Source organism: Trachypithecus francoisi, unplaced genomic scaffold (assembly GCF_009764315.1).
Source record: "Trachypithecus francoisi isolate TF-2019V2 unplaced genomic scaffold, Tfra_2.0 Lachesis_group5, whole genome shotgun sequence".
In the NCBI taxonomy this organism is placed as follows: Eukaryota; Metazoa; Chordata; class Mammalia; order Primates; family Cercopithecidae; genus Trachypithecus; species Trachypithecus francoisi.
The window spans coordinates 83,395,546-83,415,116 of NW_022681470.1; the positions used below are offsets into that span (position 1 = coordinate 83,395,546).

Genomic DNA, 19,571 nt, shown 5'->3' on the forward strand with positions numbered 1-19,571 from the left:
ACTGTCTCCAACCTTTTGGAGCAAGAAAGCTGAACAGTGTAACTGAGAAGGGAGGTGAATCAAGCTACTTGGGGGAAGCTAGGAAGAGGGTCCTTCCTCATCCCGAGTCAAGGCCCATCCTTCTGGTCCCAGGGCCACACCTTGCACTTGCCTGGACCCATGGCACAGACCAGGTGGAGGAGGAGGGGCACCATTCATTGAGGCAGGGAAGGGAGGAGGACAGGCAGGTGCGGGAGTGGGGAGTGGAAAGAAGATTGGACAGGGACAGTCTGAGGAGCCAATGGGAAGTCCAGGGGCCACATCCAGGACTCTGCAGACAGTCAGATGTGGGGTCTTTGGTAGGAGGTAAGAGAGCAGGGAGAGGAGATGGCCAGGCACAGCTACGGAGGGACAAGAGCAGAGATGATACTGGTGGGTGGCCACAGAGGAAAAACTCTGGGAAATAACTAGTGGCTAGAGGTTTGGGGAAAGAAGGGGAAAACCAATTGGGACAGAAAAGAACTGAGAGAGGCAGGAAGAGACCCTCCCCACCCCATCCCTGGACAGCCACAGACTGGTGCTAGAATCAGGGACAGGGAGGTAAGGAGGATATTTTTATACCGTTACAGAAAAAGATGAAAGCTCAGAAATGGAAGAGAGGCCGGAGAACCTGCAAAGCCATGCATCTGTGGTGAGGACTGCTCAGAGCTCAGAGAGGTTTGGTGCTGGAAGGGACCTGAGAGGAAGCTTTGGTCCAACCGCTCATTTCACAGAGAGGGAAACCGGGGCCTGTGGAGGTCACCCCACTGTAGATGGTAAGCCAGGCTGGAGTCAAGCGTCTATAGGTTGGAGGATCCAACCACATCTCCAAGGTCCAGGCCTCATGGAGCCCCTGGAGTCCCTTGCTCTCCTTTGGGAGAACAAAAAATCAAATTAAAAAGTTGATTATTTTCTGGCTCAGCCTGAGAGGCTCTGCTACCTTGATTCTGTGATTAAAAATGAAATAATACCTAAAGTGAAGGAGAGAGCTGGTCCCCAGGGCTGCTGTGGGAACAGCCCTTATTTTCCTACATAAGGCTTCAGCTTCCTGCCCTGGGTCTCCAAAAGCAGATGGTGATACGGGGGACAGGCTGAAGGTTGGCCACGTCGCCTTTCAGGCCACAAAGGCCCCACCTCAGAGCAAAGCCGAGGCTGCTGTGCCCCTGGAAGGGAGAATTATGTGAGCCTCTTTGTGGGTCAGCGTTGACAGAGCAGGCCCGGGCTGGCCTGTGTGACTTGAGCATGAGCTGAGGGAGCCTGCAAGGGGATTGGACACGGCACAGGGCAGTGAGCTGTGTGGCCTTGGGCAGCCCATGACCCTCACTGGACAATGGGGGATTTGACCTGCACCACGTTCCTGTCCCTCCAGAGTCTCTGAATCTAGACTAGGGCTGTTTCCGCTAATTAGGAATCATCCTGGGTGTGTGTTTTATTTCTACTTTCCATGTTTACTGTTGGTGTTTCCATAAGAAGATTCCAAGATGTGCTAGTCTGGTGTCAAAACAGAAGCATCCTTTGGTGTGTGTGTGTGTGTGCATGTGTGTGTGTGCGCGCGCCTGTGGGAGTATGTGTGGGTGTGTCCATGTGTAAGTGTGAGGTTGTGACTGTGCTAGTGTGTATGATCCCTTCCCAGACCACGAGCTGACCGAGGGCACACTGAGGCCAAGGCTGGTTCTGTGGCTGCCCCATGCCCATGGAGTAGGCTCCTGAGGGTCCTGCGACATGGTTTTGGATTTTGTTAATGAAAGATGCTGGTCCCTGGGAAGGTTTGATCCTCCTGCTTGGTACCTGGAGGACCCCAGAATGTGTCCAACAACAGAGCTCAGCCTTTTCCTATCTTACAGCCCGAGGTCCTTTGACCACCAGATGGGAGCTGCCAAAGGCCGATTCCAGACAGGCAGCAAAGAGAAGGAAAAGAACAAAACTGGCCCCTTCAGAGGCAGGCAAGATGAGGAGTGCTCACGGTGGCTCGCAGTGGGGATTGACTGGAGCTCTGGGTCCTATGGCCAGGGGTTCAGGGATGTCGTGACTGCCTTTGTCCCCGGTGTGGCCTGGGCCTGAAGCAGACCCTGTGTGAGGAGTGGGAGGGCTCCCTGAGAAAGCTGCTTCCCTGCAGCCTGGATTTCCGGCTGCTCAGCCCAGCAAGGAAGGGGTCAGTGCGGCCTGAGCCCCACATGCCACAGCTCTGGGGAGTGGCCTTTACTCTCCATGATGAAGGCATCACAGCTCTGGCTGGGGATGACCAGCGGGGCCTCCATAGCCACACTGACCTTTGTCTGAAGTAGGTCTGCCTGACGGGTGCATTTGCCATGCAGCCTCATTCTTCTCCTGAGCATCCTCCTATCTCGGGGGTCTGGGTTCAGGAATGTGGCTCTCCTCACTCTGCCCCTCTCACCCAGGCCAGCTGGAGCCTCCACTCCACCCTTGCCCTGCAGTCCTCCCCCTGCTTCCCCAGGCCTTCTCTCTCCTTCTCCTCCCTTATCCCTTGACTCTTCATGATCTCCAGGCTGCTTGTCATGGGCTGAGTTGTGGATCCCTAAAATTCATATGCTTAAACTCTAACCCTTAGTACCTCTGAATGTGTCTATTTGGACACAGGGCCTTTAAAGAGAAAATTAAGTTAGATGAGGTCACAGGATGGACTCTAATCCAGTAGGACTGGTGTCCCTGGTCTTGGACTTCTAGCCTCCAGAACTGTGAGAAAATAAATTTCTTTTTCTTTTATTTTTTGTAGAGATGGGGTCTTGCTTCATTGCCCTGGCTGGTCTCAAACTCCTGGCCTCAAACAATTCTCCCACCTTGGCCTCCCTCCCAAAGCACTGGGATTACAGGAACAAGCCACCATACCCGGCTTTCTTTGGTAGAGACGGGGCTCACCATGTTGCCCAGGCTTGTCTAGAACTCCTGGCCTCAAACAATCTCCTACCTCAGCCTCCTGAGTAGCTGGGATTACAGGCATGAGCCACCACTGTGCCCAGGTTGACAAATACATTTCTGTTGCTTAAGTAACCCAGGCTTGGTCACTTTCAGCTTTGCTGTAGCAGCCCGGGAATGTGATGTGCCACTCTGCCTGCACCGATGTGGACTCAGCTCCAAGTCCACAGTCACGGTGCCAGGTTGCAAACCCACACCTATGCCTCCAGACTCTTCTGAGGCCCTGCCTCTGTCCCTACGGACTGAAAATGGGGGGCCCACCTCCCCTCAAAGAGGAACTCCTGATGGCAGTGGGGTTCAGTGCACTCTCCAGCCATGCTGCTCATCTCATCTCGGCCCTGGGCAACCCAGTGAGCCTCATTTTTCTCATTTGTGAAAGTGGGGGTCGGATAGAAACACCCACTGGATAGGGTTGTTTGTGGGGACTGGGAAAGGTTGGGGAAGTCCAGCTTTCACCCGCATTCCATGAATGCAGCTTTTACTTTTATTATTTCTCTCAAACCTATCCCCTTCCAGGATTTTCCAGGTCAGTTAATGGTGTCACCAAGCAGAAGCCTTGGCCTGGCTTCCACACTTGCTTCTTTCTCACCTGCCCTCATCTCATGGCTCAACAATCCCCATTAAATACCTGCTAAACAACAGCCATTGTGCTCTGCACCAAGCAAACAGCAGGAACCCTGTAGACTGCGGAGGCTTCAGCTTATCTTTGCGTTAAACAAATTGAATTTTAAACAAGTAATTGATATTAGGGGGATATACTGGGGGAAGCCAAGGCTCTTTAAGCCTTATGGATTACCCTTTTCAACTGGCTTCCCTCATCTTAAGACTCAAGGCACTGCTTTCCAACATTTCTGGAGTTTTCTTTCTTAAGCAAAAATTAGGCCTGATCCCTCCTTACTTAAAAACCTCTTAGGCTGGGCTCAGTGGCTCATGCCTGTAATCTCGGCACTTTGGGAAGCCAAGGTGGGCAGATATCTGAGGACAGGAGTTCGAGACCAACCTGGCCAACATGGTGAAACCCCATTTCTACTAAAAATACAAAAATTAGCCAGGCATGGTAGCACACACCTGTGGTCCCAGTTACTCGGGAGGCTGAGGCAGAAGAATAGCTTGAACCCAGGAGGCAGAGGTTTCAGTGAGCTGAGATTGCGCCACTACACTCCAGCCTGGGCAACAGAGCAAGACTTTCTCAAACAAAACAAAACAAAATAAAACAACCTCTTGCGGCCTCAACTGCCTTCCACTGTGCCAAGTCCAGCATCTTCACTGTTCAGACTCACCTGTTGTCCAGTCACACACATACCCAGCACACACTCACCCAGCACACACTCAGTCTTCACAAAGTCATGTGAAGGACTTTACCAACACTGGGCACTGGTTCCCGCCACCCTACCTGGGCACAAGCAGTGCCCATCACCCAGGGTGCCACTCCTCAGCACCCTGGCACTTTAACACTTCTCCAGCTGGAAAATTCCCCTTATCTTTTCTAACCCATGTCCAACATGACCTTCTCTGCCAAATCTTCCTGAACACCTCCTTCCTGCTCCCAGTGCTCCTCACTGCCTCAATTTATTACCTTGTCATATGGAATTTGCAATCACTTCTTTGTATCCTGATTTCCTCCACCAGACCAGGAACTCCAGTGGGGAATAAAGTGATCAGGTCTGATTGTATGTGTAGCATTCGGTCTGGCCCACAGTGGACACTCAGTAGGTGAGGATCGAAATAAATGAATGAATGTGTGCATGCAGGGCGGGTTGAGGCAGGTGTTTCTTGCACCTCACCCCACTGAATTTTCACATAGCAGAGGAAGTTCAAGTTTACAGGAAGGCCAGCTTCTCTCTCTATCTTCCCCACCAGCCTTACCGCCACAATGCCCTGAGGCTTCTCTTTGCCTGGACCTCCATTTCCCAGGGCTGGCCCTGAATGTGTCAGGATATTGACACCCTAACATAGGGGGTCCTGGTCCATGAATAATTTGCATTTTATGTGCCCATGATCTAAGTAAATATATATTGACTGGTAATTACAGTGTTTCCTCTTCACCTTCTTTCTGGTCTCTCTTTGGACACCTAGGAATGTTGGCTGCAGGCCACAACCAGCTCAATTCAATTTAACAAGCATTCATCAAGCTCCACAGGCAGTGCCGGGCAGTGGCCCCACACCCAGCTGAGGGTCAGAATCTACAGTGGAACCTCCAGAGATTCTGATTCCAAGCTTTGGGGTGGGAGATGAGGGTCTGTCACATTCAGAGAGGCAGAAAAGACAAGGAGAAGGCATTTCTGGTGGATAAAATGAGGTGACTAGAAACAGTGCGTCATACAGTTAAGCACAGGTCTAGTTTTCAGATAGAAAAAGCATTTTGAGGAGTCAAGGGTAATAAGGTTGGAAACAGAACTCAATAAATGCTAGTTTCCTCTATATTTCCCTTAATTTAAAAAGGCAGATGATCAACTAGGTTTGGGAACCACGTCTGGAGCCAGCGGTGCCCTGGGGAACAGGGACTCTGAACCCTCCCACATTGCAGCCTGACCCACTTCCGGTGCTGGGTCCTGTCTTTCCAGTTAACCTCTCTGGGCCTCAATTTCCCTAACGGTTATAATCAATACAACAGCAGCCCCTGGTTATTAGTGCTGTCCTCCTGCCAGACACCAAGCCCAGCCTTTATCTCATTGAATCCTCATCTCAGCCCACGAGGTGGGGACCCTTCTCACCCTCACTTGACAGATAAGTTCTTGGAGGTTGAATAACTCGCCCAAGGTCACCTGTCGTTAAAGTGACTAACTCGCTAGGCCTCGTCTAGCAAGATGGGTGTGTGTCAACTCAGATGGCCCACGGCAGGCTGGACACGCGGGCCCCTGGTGAGGCCTGAGTCCCTGACTGGGGAGTTCCGCTACGCTGCCTGACCTCTGGTGTGCAGAGGGCGCTGCCGGAGCCACAGGTGAGGTTGCGTGGGGGAAGCGGAGCGTGGATTCCAGCGCTTTTCCCTCGACCCAACTCTGAGCTGCTTTGCTATGTGAACTCAGGAAATGACCCGCCACAACTAGCAGGTGGGCACCCAGCCGGGGCTAGGGTTTGCATCCGGTTTCTCCCTAACCCGGCCCGGGCAGGTGGCCTGGGGAGTTCGGCGGTGGCGCCTGGCGCCCTCTGGCGGCGCGGGGAGGTCTTCCTTGCTAGCCGCGAAGGGACGTTTTTTAGGAGCCACTAGCCAGGCGCGGTGGCTCACGGCTGTAATCCCAGCACTTTGGGAGGCCGAGGCGGGCAGATCACGAGGTCAAGAGATCGAGACCATCCTGGCCAATGTGGTGAAACCCCCGCCTCTACTAAAAATAAAATGCTGTCCTCGAGGGTCTTAGGAACTCGTCCATGAGCTGAGTGGGTAAAACAGGAAAGAAGACTCGAGTCTGGAGGCTGAGGCTTTGGCACCAGCTTCCCCAGTCATCTTGGATGGGTGCCTTGAGTTCTTCCTATGGGGGACAGGAATGGGGATGGGGATGGGGACAGGGATGGGGATGCCCCCTCTCTACTTGCCTCCAGATCGCCGTGGGACTCCTGCTGGATGAGACGAGTGACAGCCCCTTGTCAGCCCAGAAGCGCTACTATAGAGCAAAGACTTGTGTTCATGAGAAAATAACTGACAGTTCAGGATGCCACAGACCAATGGCCCTGGGCCTGGGGGAAGGAGCTGGGGAGAGAAGGAGGAGGCAGCCCTGGAGAGGGGGTGTGGGCAAGACAGCGTGGGGCACTGGGGAAGGCTGTGGGGTTTAGCAGAGAGATACACTGTTTAGGGCAAAGGGAGCATTATGCAGGGATCAGGGCAATGACATAACTTTATAAATGCTCATTTCTTGTTCCTTTCCCTTAATTCAAAGAGCAGATAGTATGACGGTTATATTTGTTTCCATAAAACAAAAAATAATTAAAATATTTGCTTCTCTGAGTGGGTTTCCCAGTGACTCAGGCAAGGTCCCCACACCACTGCAGGATAGATGGAGGCCAGTCCCCACCCCCTTCTGTTTTCTGGGCCTTCTTCCCAGGCACCTGTCCAGGGACCCCCACAGCATCACCCTCTGCCTACACCTCCACCTTTTCACCCAGCCTAGTTTTGGGGGGGGTCATTCCTTGTTTTCCAGCCAGAGGACCCCTCGGTGAGAGCAGTGAGGGCAGCAATGCCTGCACATGGCAGGTCAGGTCAGTGCACTGGAAAACGGGTCTTGGTTTAGACATACCTGGATTGGCACCCAGGCCTTTCCCCTCACTGGCTGTGCTCCCAACTTCTCCAGCCTCAGTTTTCCTAATAATGATATCATAATTATTAAAGATTAAATGAGATCATGGGCCTTGCATGCATAAAACCATATCTGGTGTGTAAAAAGACACGTTTGTTTTTAAAGTTTCTACACTTCAAGTCATATATGAGAAGTTGCTTGACAAGGAGCATTGGCTGGGCTTCCCATATTAGGAAAGACGAAAGCTTGCAGCGTGTGGGATTGTAGAAGGGGGAGGCATTGTGTCACAGCAACATGGTCACCTGCCCAGGGGCCTCCCGGCTGCACAGTGACCCAGGTTACCCAAAGGCTTTACCCAAAGCAACTGACCACCCTGAGAGAAGGGTGAGCAATTATTATTTATTCCCCATTTTAATGAAATAAGTTGAAACCAAAGCAGACTAATGACTTGCCTGAGGTCACCTGGGCAGTGAGGATTAGAACTCAGGCCTTTGCTCTTATTGTTACCAGAAGTTCATTAACTACACTGGTAGAAGAAAAACAATATTTATTGCAATTTAATTGAAAATATACTACACATGAAATTCCAATTTCATATTCACACATCTTAGAATTCAGGGTGGAGCAGTAACTGAGAGGTACATACCCCCACTGGTTTCTCTTTGTTTGTTTTGCTTTGTTTTTTGAGATGCAGTCTTGCTCAGTTGCCTGGGCCAGAGTGCAATGGAGCGATCTCGGCTCACCACAACCTCAGCCTCCCGGGTTCAAGTGATTCTCCTGCCTCAGCCTCCTGAGTAGCTGGGATTACAGGCACCCACCACCACACCGGGCTAACTTTTGTATTTTTAGTAAAGACGGGGTTTTACCATGTTGGCCAGGCTGATCTCAAACTCCTGACCTCAAGTGATCCATCCGCCTCAGCCTCCCAAAGTGCTGGGATTACAGGCATGAGCCACTGCGCCTGGACCCCACACTGTTTTATCAGCCTCTCGTCGTCACTCAATATCAAAGTACCTCAATTGACAAGTCTCTGATGTCCAGCCAAACCTCACATGCTCTGCTGCAGTCCATCAGCATGTGTTTTCAGTCACTTATTTTCAAGGAGGACAGAACATTTAGCCACATAATCCTTCCTAAAACGGAAAACTGTTATAAATTCGATAACCATCCCAATCCTTTTTTTTTTTTTTTTTTTTTTTTGAGACGGAGTCTCGCTCTGTCGCCCAGGCTGGAGTGCAGTGGCGCAATCTCGGCTCACTGCAAGCTCCGCCTCCCGGGTTCCCGCCATTCTCCCGCCTCAGCCTCCGAGTAGCTGGGACCACAGGCGCCCGCCACCGCGCCCGGCTAGTTTTTTGTATTTTTAGTAGAGACGGGGTTTCACCATGTTAGCCAGGAGGGTCTCGATCTCCTGACCTCGTGATCCACCCGCCTCGGCCTCCCAAAGTGCTGGGATTACAGGCTTGAGCCACCGCGCCCGGCCTCCCAATCCCTTTTTACTTGAATATTCCTGAGGTACTTCCCTGTTACCTGAAGCAGCCTAAAGCTGTAAGAATTGGGAGGATGCCTCTAAAGTATCCACAGGCTCTTGGGCAACACACAGCAGGAGGAGCAGGCACACTCATAGAGCACCCCTGAGGCAAAGTGGCCAGGACAGAAATGTACTAGGCTTCTCTACATCCCAGCCAGTCGGGCACAAGCACAGCCCTTCAGTGCTCAGTCAACACCTGCTGATTGTAAAAGAAAGTCAAAAACAATCCAGGGTCAGGCGCAGTGGCTCATGCCTATAATCCCAGCACTTTGGGAGGCCCAGGCAGGCAGATCACGAGGTCAGGAGTTTGAGACCAGCCTGGCCAACACAGGGAAGCCCCATCTCTATTAAAATTACCAAAAAAATTAGAGAATCGCTTGATTCAGGGAGGTGGAGCTCGCAGTGAGCCGAGATCTGCACTGCACTCCAGCCTGGGCTCCATGTGAAAAAATAATTAATTAATTAATTAATAATTTTAAAAACCAAACCAGGAATGACCAGGTCCAAGGACAGTCTGGGAGCTGCACAGAGTTTTCATCCCAATAGACCAGAGACCTCGTTGGGCACTGAGGCAACAGCCCAACCTGACATTCAAGAAGGAGAGCTGTCATTCATTCAAGCATTTGTTCAGCTGTGTTTATTGGGTACCATGTACTAGGACTGGGAAGATGGCCTGCAACCCAGCTCTCGTGCTAAGTGTTCCTGCTGGAGTGTTCTGAGACATAGCTCGAGGCCAAAGCAGGGCACACAGGACGTGCTCCCACCTTGACTGACCACGTGGGGCCACGCATCCTGCTTAAGTACTGCATGGCCAGGGCAGCCTGGCACCCCCTAAAGGCTGTCCAAATGCATTTTGTAACTAAGCAATACCCTCATGTGATTCCTAAATCAATACCGTACAAAGAGGTGTGTAACGAAAGGTCTCCCTCCTGCCCTGCCCCCATCTGCCACATTCCCACTGGCCCCCCACGACCAGGTGCTGTTTTAGTGGTTTCTTGTGTATCCTTCTATAGTTTCTTTATCCAATTTTGTATTTTCCCCCTTTCTTACATAAAGGTAGTATACTACCCACACTGGCTTGGGCCTTGAAAAGAGGGGTATTTCATTTTCAAAATGCTACTGACTTCATATAATCATAATATCCACTTCTGTGTTCCATCTAGTTTATTGGTAAAAGTGAACACAAGTCAAGGCTTTACAAGTATTTTGCTCAGATGTGCAGAAAGGACTAGCTCTCCTGCCTAGAATGGTGAAGGAAAGCACAGCCAGCCCCTTGGGCTCAGGCTGACTCTCGGTGTTTCTTTGGAGAGTGTTGCTTAGTAACAGTTGCAGGGGACACACATAGACAGGGGATGAAAGAAGGATGAAGGAGATGAGGGAGGGCGCGTTTGTTTTCTAGCATGCCCCATGAGTGGGAGCAGTGGGAAAAATCTTTAGATCTTTTAACCACCAAAATCATGCCTGCCTACTGCAATCAACAATCTAAAGTAAAATAAAGACATCAAGAAATTAAGTGAAAAGTCAATCTCAATCCCACTTCCCCAAAGTAAGAATCATTAACAGTTGGGGCAGTAGTTTGCCCCATTTTACAGGGGATTAACATGGAGGCAATGGGCAAGGAAGCGTTTTTCTGGGGTCCTAAGAGACACCCACTGGGAAATCGGGATTGGGGGTTACTCAAGGCTGGGCTGCTCACGGGTCCTGAGAAGAGGGCAGTGCAGGGAGCTGGGAACAGGGAGAGGGGGCTGGTTCCTGTGAGCAAGTGGCATCTATTGCCTATTATCGGAGAAGAAATCCTAGCACTTCTGCTCACTGAGTCTCATTACTGGAGTTGCCAGGGGAAACAGCACAGTCAAGCCCGGGCTACTCCACTTTACTCACATTAGAGAAGAGCAGTGAACACGGCTTCGGTGGTGGGTGTCGGTCCCCATGGTCAGCAGGTCCCTCCCAGCACTGACCCAGGACCATTGGCCTGCACACACCTCTCTGTGCTGCAGCAGAAGGACCTTGCCCCTCCCCAGAGGGAACAGATATAGTGGTGGGCTTGGCCAGGTGCCATGTGATGCACACTTAAGCAGACTAAAGGAATATACATCAAGTCTAAACAGCAAAGACGCGCCCATGCAAAGTGACAAGTCCACCACAGAATTGAGAATGCTTTAGCTCTTTGTGAGGAATGCTCCAGGCCCATTCTCATGTGGCCTCTCAGAGCAGGCAGAAAGGTTGAGGCTGCCTTTCCCAACGGCATGTTCCCCTACTCTCAGTCCACTCCAGGCTGCCTTCTCTCGCTTCCCATGTTTGCCACATTGTGGTGTCCACATCTATTCTTAGCCCTTGTACAACTCTGAACAAGGACAGTCTTTAGTTGTTGTTCAGACAGGTGTGGGCCAGGCTGCAGTGCAGTGATGCCATCTCGGCTCACTGCGACCTCTGCCTCAAGGACTCAAGCGATCTTCCTACCTCTATCCCTAGTAGCTGGAACCACAGGCATGCACCACAATGCCTAGCTAATTTTTTTTTTTGTAGAGGCAGGGTTTCACCATGTTGCCCAGGCTGGTCTCAAACTGCTGGTCTCAAGCGACCTGCCTGCCTTGGCCTCCCAAAGTGCTAGGATGACAGGCGTGAGCCATCGCGCTGGGCCAAGACGGTCTGCCTAGGACAGACCCAGGCCTCACAGGGCACTGAGAGGAGCATTCAGCAAATCCTTAGTGAAAAGGCTGTGCTAACCCCCAATGCCAGCTCTTGCAGGGGTATCTGGATGCTTTCCTGGTGGCTTGGACACCTGATGAGACTAGAATGCAAGCTCTAGTGCCTCTGTCTGGGGCCTGACACACTGGGGGCTCTCTTGACCACCTTAGGGAGTTGCCAGCCCTCACTGACTGCAGGCAGCTCTGGCCCCAAGGCTCATCAGCCCCGTGAGAAGGTGGGCAGCTGGGAGGGGGAAGTCCTGGGTACTTTCTGACCTCCCCAGACAGGCCTGAGGTCTTGGGGAGAGATGACTGAAAATTTTCTCCAAGGAATGGCCCTCTCCTCCTCTCCCTGAAGAAGGACCAGGGCCTCAGCCACCCTCATTCCCATCTGGCCCTGATCACACCTGACTGAAGTTCAGAAGGGAAGGGCAGCAGTGATCCGCAGGTGAGGACACACCTCAGCCAGGGTGACCCCATGCACCAAGACATAAGACAGGGCCTGGCAGTTAGTAGGTCATCAGTAAATGTATGTTGGTATATTTAGGTCTGGGGAAAGGGGTGGCCTTGCAGGGGATGGAGGAGAGGAAAATGTGGGGAACAATCTCTTGTCATCTAGGATGACTTGCCAGCAGGCCTAGCACAGAGAGGATAGGATTTGGCATCAGATACCGATTTGAATCCTGGCACCACTTCTTAGCTAATTAAAACTTGGGCAGCTTATTTCATTTTTAAAACATTATTGTGTATGATTTACATGCCATAAAATTCACCCATTTTAAGTGTACAATTCAATGACCATATGTACGGAGTTGTGCAAACCATCACTGTGATCTTATTTTACATCATTGCCATGACTCCAACAGAAACTCTGCGCTCTTCCCATTGCCACCACAGTCCCTGGCAACCTCTATTTCTGTCGCTATAGATTTGCAATTTTTGGACATTTCATATAAATGGAATCATATAATACATGGCCTTTTTGTGACTGGCTTCTTTTACTCAACATGTCTTACAGGTTCATGTGTCTCTACTCTTATCTCTTTTACTGCTGAGTATTCCATTGTGTGGGTGTAACACATTTACCCATTCACCAGCTGATGACCAATTGGGTTATTTCTACCTTGGGGCTACTTCATAGTACTGTCATGAACATTCACAAGCAAGTCTTTCTCTTCAGTGTATAACTTTGAGTGAAATTGCTGAGTCATTTGGTAACTCTTTTTTTTTAAGAGGTAGGCTCTTGCTATGTTGCCCAGGCTAGATTTGAACTCCTGGGCTCAGGCCATCCTCCCTTCTCAGCCTCCCGAGTAGGTGGGACTACAGGGGTGCACTACCACACCCAGCTTATTTAATCTTTTGAGGAAGTGCCAGACTGTTTCCCAAAGTGGCTGCATCATTATACATCCCCACCAGCAATGCACAAGGGTTCCAATTTCTCCACATGCTTGCCAACATTTGCTATATATTTTTTAAACCAAGAACAGTCATACTTGTGGGTGTGAAGTGTTATCTCATTGGACTTTGATTTGTATTTCCCTAATAACTATTTTAAGATTGAGCATCTTTTCATGTGCTTCTTCACCATTTGTTTATCTTCTTTGGTGAAATGTCTGTTCAAATCTTTTTGGGCAACTTGTATTTAACCTCTTTGAGCCTCACTTTTCTGGGGGAAAAAAAAATTATATCCAGCTCCTAAGGCCATGAGATTCTATGTGAAGTGTCTGCAAGGTGCCTGCCACATACTGGGGGTTTTAAATGAGTTTTTAGTATTGCATTTGCTGTGTCGGCCCAGAAGAAGGACTTCCCATGTGCTCTCAGTTTTGGAGTTAGAACGGGGGCTGCCCTGACTCAGTGGAATGGAACAAGGCTCTCCTCTCTTCTCAGCAGGAGGGTAAAGGAAGAACACCATTTACACAAAGGGGCCATGGTGTTCCAGATGTTCTGTTGAGCACTGCCACACGATCTCATTTAACACCCACCACAACCTTTTGATGAAGCATGGGCTCCATATTTATAAGGGATGAAACCCTGAGATCAGAGAAATTCGGTAACTTCTCCAGGGCTGTGGAGTAGAAAGCAGGAGAATCTAAGATTTGAACCCAGAGCTGATGCTGATGCCAATGCCCATGCCTTTTCTTTTTTTTTTGTTTTTGAGATTGAGTCTTGCTCTTTTGCTAGGGTAGAGTACAGTACGGTGGCACAATCTTGGCTCACTGCAACCTCTACCTCCCAGGTTTAAGCAATTCTCCTGCCTCAGCCTCCCAAGTAGCTGAGATTACAGGTACACACCACCACGCCTGGCTAATTTTTGTATTTGTAGTCGAGATGGGGTTTCACCATGTGGGCCAGGATGGTCTCGATCTCTTGACCTCATGATATGCCCACCTTGGTCTCCCAAAGTGCTGGGATTACAGGCATGAGCCACTGTGCCCAGCCTCCCACGCCTTTTCAAAGAGCCCCGCTGCACAGGCAGGGAGCTCCCAGGAACAAGTACCAGGCACACGCCGGCCTGCCTAGAGAAACACTGGATGTCTGACTGTGTGAATGGCATGCCCAGCTACTTCTGGGAAGCTGCAGAATTGATAGCTAAGAACACAGACAGTCCCACCACTGACCAGTAGTACAACTAGGGATAAGTTGCTTATCCCTCTAGGCCTCGACATCATCTTTTTTTTTTTTTTTGAGATGGAGTCTCGCTCTGTCACCTGGGCTGGAGTGCAGTGGCGTGATCTCAGCTCACTGCAAGCCCCGCCTCCCAGGTTCACGCCATTCTCCTGCCTCAGCCTCCCAAGTAGCTGTGACTACAGGTACCCACCACCACGCCCGGCTAATTTTTTTTTTTTTTTGGTATTTTTAGTACAGACGGGGTTTCACTGTGTTAGCCAGGATGTTCTCGATCTCCTGACCTCGTGATCCGCCCGCCTTGGCCTCCCAAAGTATTGGGATTATGGGCATGAGCCACCACGCCCAGCCAGCCTCGACATCTTCTATAAGGTGAGAAAAGAACAGTTCTTCCTTCAGAGGGCAGCTGTGAGGATCAAATGCTCAGCAGTGCCTGCCCCATACCGAAGCAGGTGGCTCTCCCCTTTACTCTGGGCTCTGCTGACCCACAGCTCATGCAGCCCACTTGGCTCTTCCCTGCCACTAGCTTTGGCTCATTCGAGAACAACACTTTGATCCAGACCAAGGGCCTGGCCCCTTCTTCCTCTCATCCCTACTTCTAGCCCTTGGACAGTGCTCTTGCAGAGAAGCGGCGAGGACCTCACAAGGGCATCGAGTTCTCCAGGATGATTATTTAAGATTAAGCCTAACAAAAGCAAGATATTTAAAAACAAACTTTATTAAAGCAGTTAAACTTAGCATTACATGGTACACTCTTTAAATGGTACACCTATGAAGCAAGAGTTAAATATAAATACAGTCTAATCCTGTATACTTGTGATTGTGACAATCTTAAGTTGCTCCCTTCGTTCCCATTTACCAATTCAGAGAAAAGCCCCTTTCCTATTTTCTCTCTCACCACTTTGCCTTGGCATCAAACCAACCCTGCCTTGGGCTTTAGCTGCAGATCCTCCCTAGCCCTTCCTCCCAGCTGGGCTGACTCCAGTCCCAGCCCCAGCCTCCGCCAACTGAGTGGGGTATGCAGGGTTGTGTCTGGCTTCCAGCATCTATCACCCCTTCAGAACATCTTCCAACATGGCACAGGAGAGGAAGCTCGCACTGCTTGGTCTGAACAGATTTAAGGAGGTTTTATCACAAAGCCCTGAAAACTACCTAAGCCTGCTTTCTCCTTGCAAAGGTGAGGAGGAGCAATGGAGGGGGTGGGGCAGGGGCTCTCAACTGAGGGCTCTAAATCACAGAGGGGGTAGATGCTGCCTTAGTCCTTCTTGCCACCCAGGGCCAGGCTTCTTGTAAGGAGCTTCCCTGGGCTGGAGGGGGTCAGTGTGGAGACTGTGGGGGATTCCAGCTTCACTCTGTCTAGGAGCGTCTTCTTAAGGGCAGCTGGGGAGATCTTTTCTTGGTCGGCCATGGACTGTAGCTCTCTGCAGACAAAACCCCAGAAGGACTGAAGGAAGGCAATAAACCCTTGGGCCAGAGCTTTGAGTCTCCACTATCCACACAACCCTCAAGCTTGTTGATCTGACACCACCAAAAATTAGAGCCCCAAGACAAACACTTCCCAACTAGTACTTCTAAGAAGTACTAGTTAACTAAGTATGGGTTTGTCTTATTTATCTTGTTTGATCTGAGCTAGACATAGAGCCCCAAGTGGTATCTGTGATCATATGGGGACAGTGACAGGGTTTGGAGTCATAGACTCAAATTAGAATCCTGTCTCCATCACTTTTTAGCTGTTTGACCTTGGGAAAATTGTCTCTGAGCCTCAACTTCCCATCTATAAGTCAAAGTTAATCCTGGCCATCTGAAATGCAGTGAGAATTAAGTGAAGTAAGGCTTGCAAACTCTTAGGTAAACAAAATCTACTAAGTTGTGGTTATTAACAGAGCACAGACTCCAGCACTGCTAAATGGGACCCAAGACAGCAGGTTCTGCCAATGGTGCTCAACCCAGCCCAGGGACCAACTAGGAGTGAAGGGCCTGGGACAGAGGTCAGCGGGATGGACTCACCGTGTTCGGATACAGGAGGCCTCAACTGCATTGATGAGCAGAGAGCGGAAGCCCCCACTCTCCAGAAAGTGCAGGGCGTGGATGGTGGCTCCCCCAGGGGAGCAGACATTGTCCTTGAGCTGGCATGGATGCTGCTCCGAGTCCAGCAGCATCTTGGCAGCTCCCTATGGGGAAGGGCACATTAGGAGAAAGCTGTTGGTGTACTTTGGAACAGGCTTCCCCACACCCACTGCTCCTGCCCAACTGCTACCCCAGTTTCCCAACCAACTCTCGCCCCAGCTCAGTGACGCCCAAGAACCCCCATTCCACACCCTGGTCCTGAACATGCGGGGGAAAGATACTGACCAGCAAGGCCTGGGCCCCGAGTCGGACTGCCAGGCGCCGTGGCAAACCCATTTTCACCCCACCATCAGCCAATGCATCCAGAGCCATGAATGCCTGTGGAGACACTCACTAAGACCCAGGCGAAAGGCACTGAAGGACCTTTCCTAAGGTCTGCTTTCTGATGACTGGAACTAGCTCCAAGGGTCAGCATCCTGTACCAGCCAGCTGTGACCAAGAGGCGGGCGCCACCCCCAGTCCAAGCCTGCCTGCCAGCCCAACTTGCTGCCTGGGTTCCTGGAAGGCTGAGTGAGCAAATGAGGGCCTCACATAGGCAGGCCCGCTGCCACTGAGCCCCGTGACGGCATCGATGAGGTCCTCTTCCACCTCAGTGCAGAAGCCCACGCTGCTCATGAGCTGCTCCAGGAGCTGCCCATCCTCCACCAGGGCGTGGGTGCCCGTGGCGTACACTGTAGCGCCTTCCCGCACTACCACAGGTGTGTTGGTCATGCAGCGAATCACTTTGGGGGCTGGCTGGAACGCCATCAGCTTCTAGGGTGAGGGAGAGAGCCACGTGAGTGGCCAAGGCACAGCTCCCATCAGCACCCACCCATTAGCTGCCATTCCTGGGTCAACCCTCCCCTCACACAAGGGGCATCAGGGCTGAGATGGGCACCTTCTCCACAGAGCTGATGGTGACACCAGCCGCACAGGAGACCACGATGTGTCTGGCTTGTATGTCGGCCCCAATCTCATCCAGAATGAAGGGGATGATATGTGGCTTCACGGCCAGAAACAGGACATCGCTGTGCTTCACTGTCTCCTTGTTGCTGCGTGTCAGGTTCACACCCATCTTCTGCAAGAGGAAACTCCCAGCTCACAGTGCTGGAGCAGCCTGGCTATGCCAAGGCCTCCCAGGGAGCAGCTGAACCCCTGCCAAACCCATTCTGCCAGATGCAGTCTGGAATTCTTAGCTGCATGCCCTCAGGGTTCTGCCCCTATCCCAAATGATATAGTTTCCTATTGTTGCTACTGGACAAGTAAGCACAGGCTTGGAGGATGACAAGCTTCTCCATGGTAACCACGAAGTGGCTGCCCTTCTTCCCTGCCAATCTTCTGGCATCTAAGGCACTCCTCTGCTAGGTAAGAAGGCCCTATGATGAAAAGTGGCAGGGCAAAGGGAAATGCTAATACCTGGTCATCAGAAGAATAGCTGAGTCAGGCCCCATCCTAACTCTGGCCGCTTGTTCCTGGGGAACGCACAGTCTCCATGCGGTCCAGGGCTAGGCTGGAAGTCATCCACTCCTCTATGACTCCAAACTGAGAAGTAAGACCCTCCAGTTCTAGGGACATCAGCCCACCCTAGACACAGACACTGCCTGTCACCTGCCTCATCAACCATCCTTTCCCACAGAGCACAGGTTTTGGGTAAAGACTTGGAATATGTTTTTGGAGAGCAGAACAACTAACTCACCAGATTCTTCCCAATATGCTCATTCACAACTCAGAATAACAGCAAAGTGGCCACTGTTGTAAAACGAGGAAATAGCCTCAAAGTGGCTGAGTACTTTAAGGTCATATAACTAGTCTATTAAGAAAAATGGCTGAGGGTGCTCACCCCTGTAATCCCAGCACTTTGGGAGGCCAAGGCGGGCAGATCATTTGAGGCCAGGAGTTTGAGACCAGCCTGGACAACAGTATTCTCTACTAAAAATACAAAAATTAGCTGAGCGTGGTGAGTGTCTGTAATCCCAGCTACTTGGGAGGCTGAGGTGGGAGGATCGCTTGAACTCGGGAGGCGGAGGCTGCAGTGAACTGAGATCGCGCCACTGCACTCCAACCTGGGCGACAGAGTAAGACCCTGTCTGAAAAAAAAGTTTTTTAAATGAGTGTTTATTGGGTACCTACTATGTGCCAGGTGCTTTCATCATATTACCTCAGTTGATCCTCTACCACTCCAGTGTCTGGATCTGACCCCCAGTATGTCTGCTTTGGTGTTGCCACCACACTGAGCTGCCCAAGAGAAGGTGGAAAGCTTGTGATGTTCCTGGAGTGAATGTCACTGCCGGCCAAAGACCAGCACTTGGGCGCAGGGACGGACGGACTCACTTCATCTCAGGTCATCCTTTTCCAGGGCCTCCACCCGCTTCCCAGTCCGCCCCGCTCCACCTACCCTGAGCGCGGACACCGTGGGCAGGTTCATTTCCGGAGAGCTGGCTATTATCTTGTGAGCCGACAGGATACCTGCAGAAGACAGAGATTTTTAACTAGGGGTCGCGGTCCAGCCTGTTATCACGCTTTCCCTGGCTCTAAAACCCAGAGCCGCCCTAACAGTGTCAGTCTCCCTCTCCCCATCAACCCTCTACGAGGACAGAAGACGCACTTGCTGCTCAACCAGAGTCTCATCTACCACACCGGACGCAAACTCCCCTTTCATTCTCTCATGCCAGTGGGACGGAGGCCCGCTCGGGCCTCGGGACGCCCGCGAAGCCGCCTCCCGCCTCCACGCGCTTGCCTGCGGCCGTGAAGCCCCGCGCCAGAGCATAGGCCAGCTGGCCGGCTCCGATGATGCCCACGCTCATGGCCTGCGGCTCACACCCCCTGGCAGCCGCAGGAACCCCCTCAGCGCGGGCCCGGAAATAACGCTAGGGGAAGGGCGGACAGCGCAGTGGCCAACGGGCGGCGCGCCGAGGGCGGGCGAGCTAACAGCGGTTTCCGGGATGGTGCAACACTGGACTCCTCCAGCGGGTATCTCTCGGGCTACAGATGGCGCCTTAGGCCATGTGGCCCCGCCCCGCCGGACTACCAGTCCGCGGCCAGGATCTCGGGGTGGGCCAATCCGCGGCCGCGCACGGGCCGCGTATCCGCCTCTTCCGCTCGCAATTGGAGGGCGGAACTCCGGGCTCTAGTCCCGGAAGCTCCTGTGGCAGCTAGGCGTGAGCTTCGGGCCCCCGCCGGCCCAGGGACGCCAGACACCCCACCCCAAGGCTGAGGTCGTTGTCCCTAAGCCACCTCGGGCGCAGGGCTGAGGCCCGACCCAGGCCTGGCTAATATTATTTCTGGCGCTGGCCATCAGATGCCCCTCATGGCCCAGAGGAATTCTCCAGGTTGCCGATTTGCGGGGATGAACGAGGCCCTCCTGGCGTAGGTTCAGACAGGGTGGCGGAGAGGCGGCACCAGGGTGGTCAGCCACGGCTTATTCACTTGAACTTGGGTGGTTCC

General features: G+C 51.8%; 1 protein-coding gene across 8 annotated transcripts; it reads right to left on the reverse strand.

The window, feature by feature from the left end:
* Positions 1 to 14,719: 14,719 nt before the first annotated feature.
* Positions 14,720 to 19,156, reverse strand: PYCR2 (pyrroline-5-carboxylate reductase 2). 8 transcript variants are annotated; one of them, XM_033195386.1, is made up of 8 exons: positions 18,865 to 18,923; positions 18,523 to 18,593; positions 18,286 to 18,362; positions 17,026 to 17,205; positions 16,680 to 16,901; positions 16,374 to 16,466; positions 16,029 to 16,192; positions 14,720 to 15,442 (listed from the first exon to the last, which is right to left on the reverse strand). In XM_033195386.1, the coding sequence occupies exons 4-8, from the start codon at positions 17,200 to 17,202 to the stop codon at positions 15,277 to 15,279; spliced, it is 822 nt and encodes a 273-aa protein (XP_033051277.1). In that variant the 5' UTR covers positions 17,203 to 17,205; positions 18,286 to 18,362; positions 18,523 to 18,593; positions 18,865 to 18,923; the 3' UTR covers positions 14,720 to 15,276. The 8 variants fall into 8 exon arrangements, with proteins under 8 accessions (XP_033051277.1, XP_033051271.1, XP_033051269.1 ...); XM_033195380.1 differs by lacking the exon at positions 18,865 to 18,923 and adding an exon at positions 18,733 to 18,857 and having other exon boundaries at positions 14,720 to 15,465; XM_033195378.1 differs by lacking the exon at positions 18,865 to 18,923 and adding an exon at positions 18,733 to 18,846.
* Between the last annotated feature and the right edge of the window lie 415 nt (positions 19,157 to 19,571).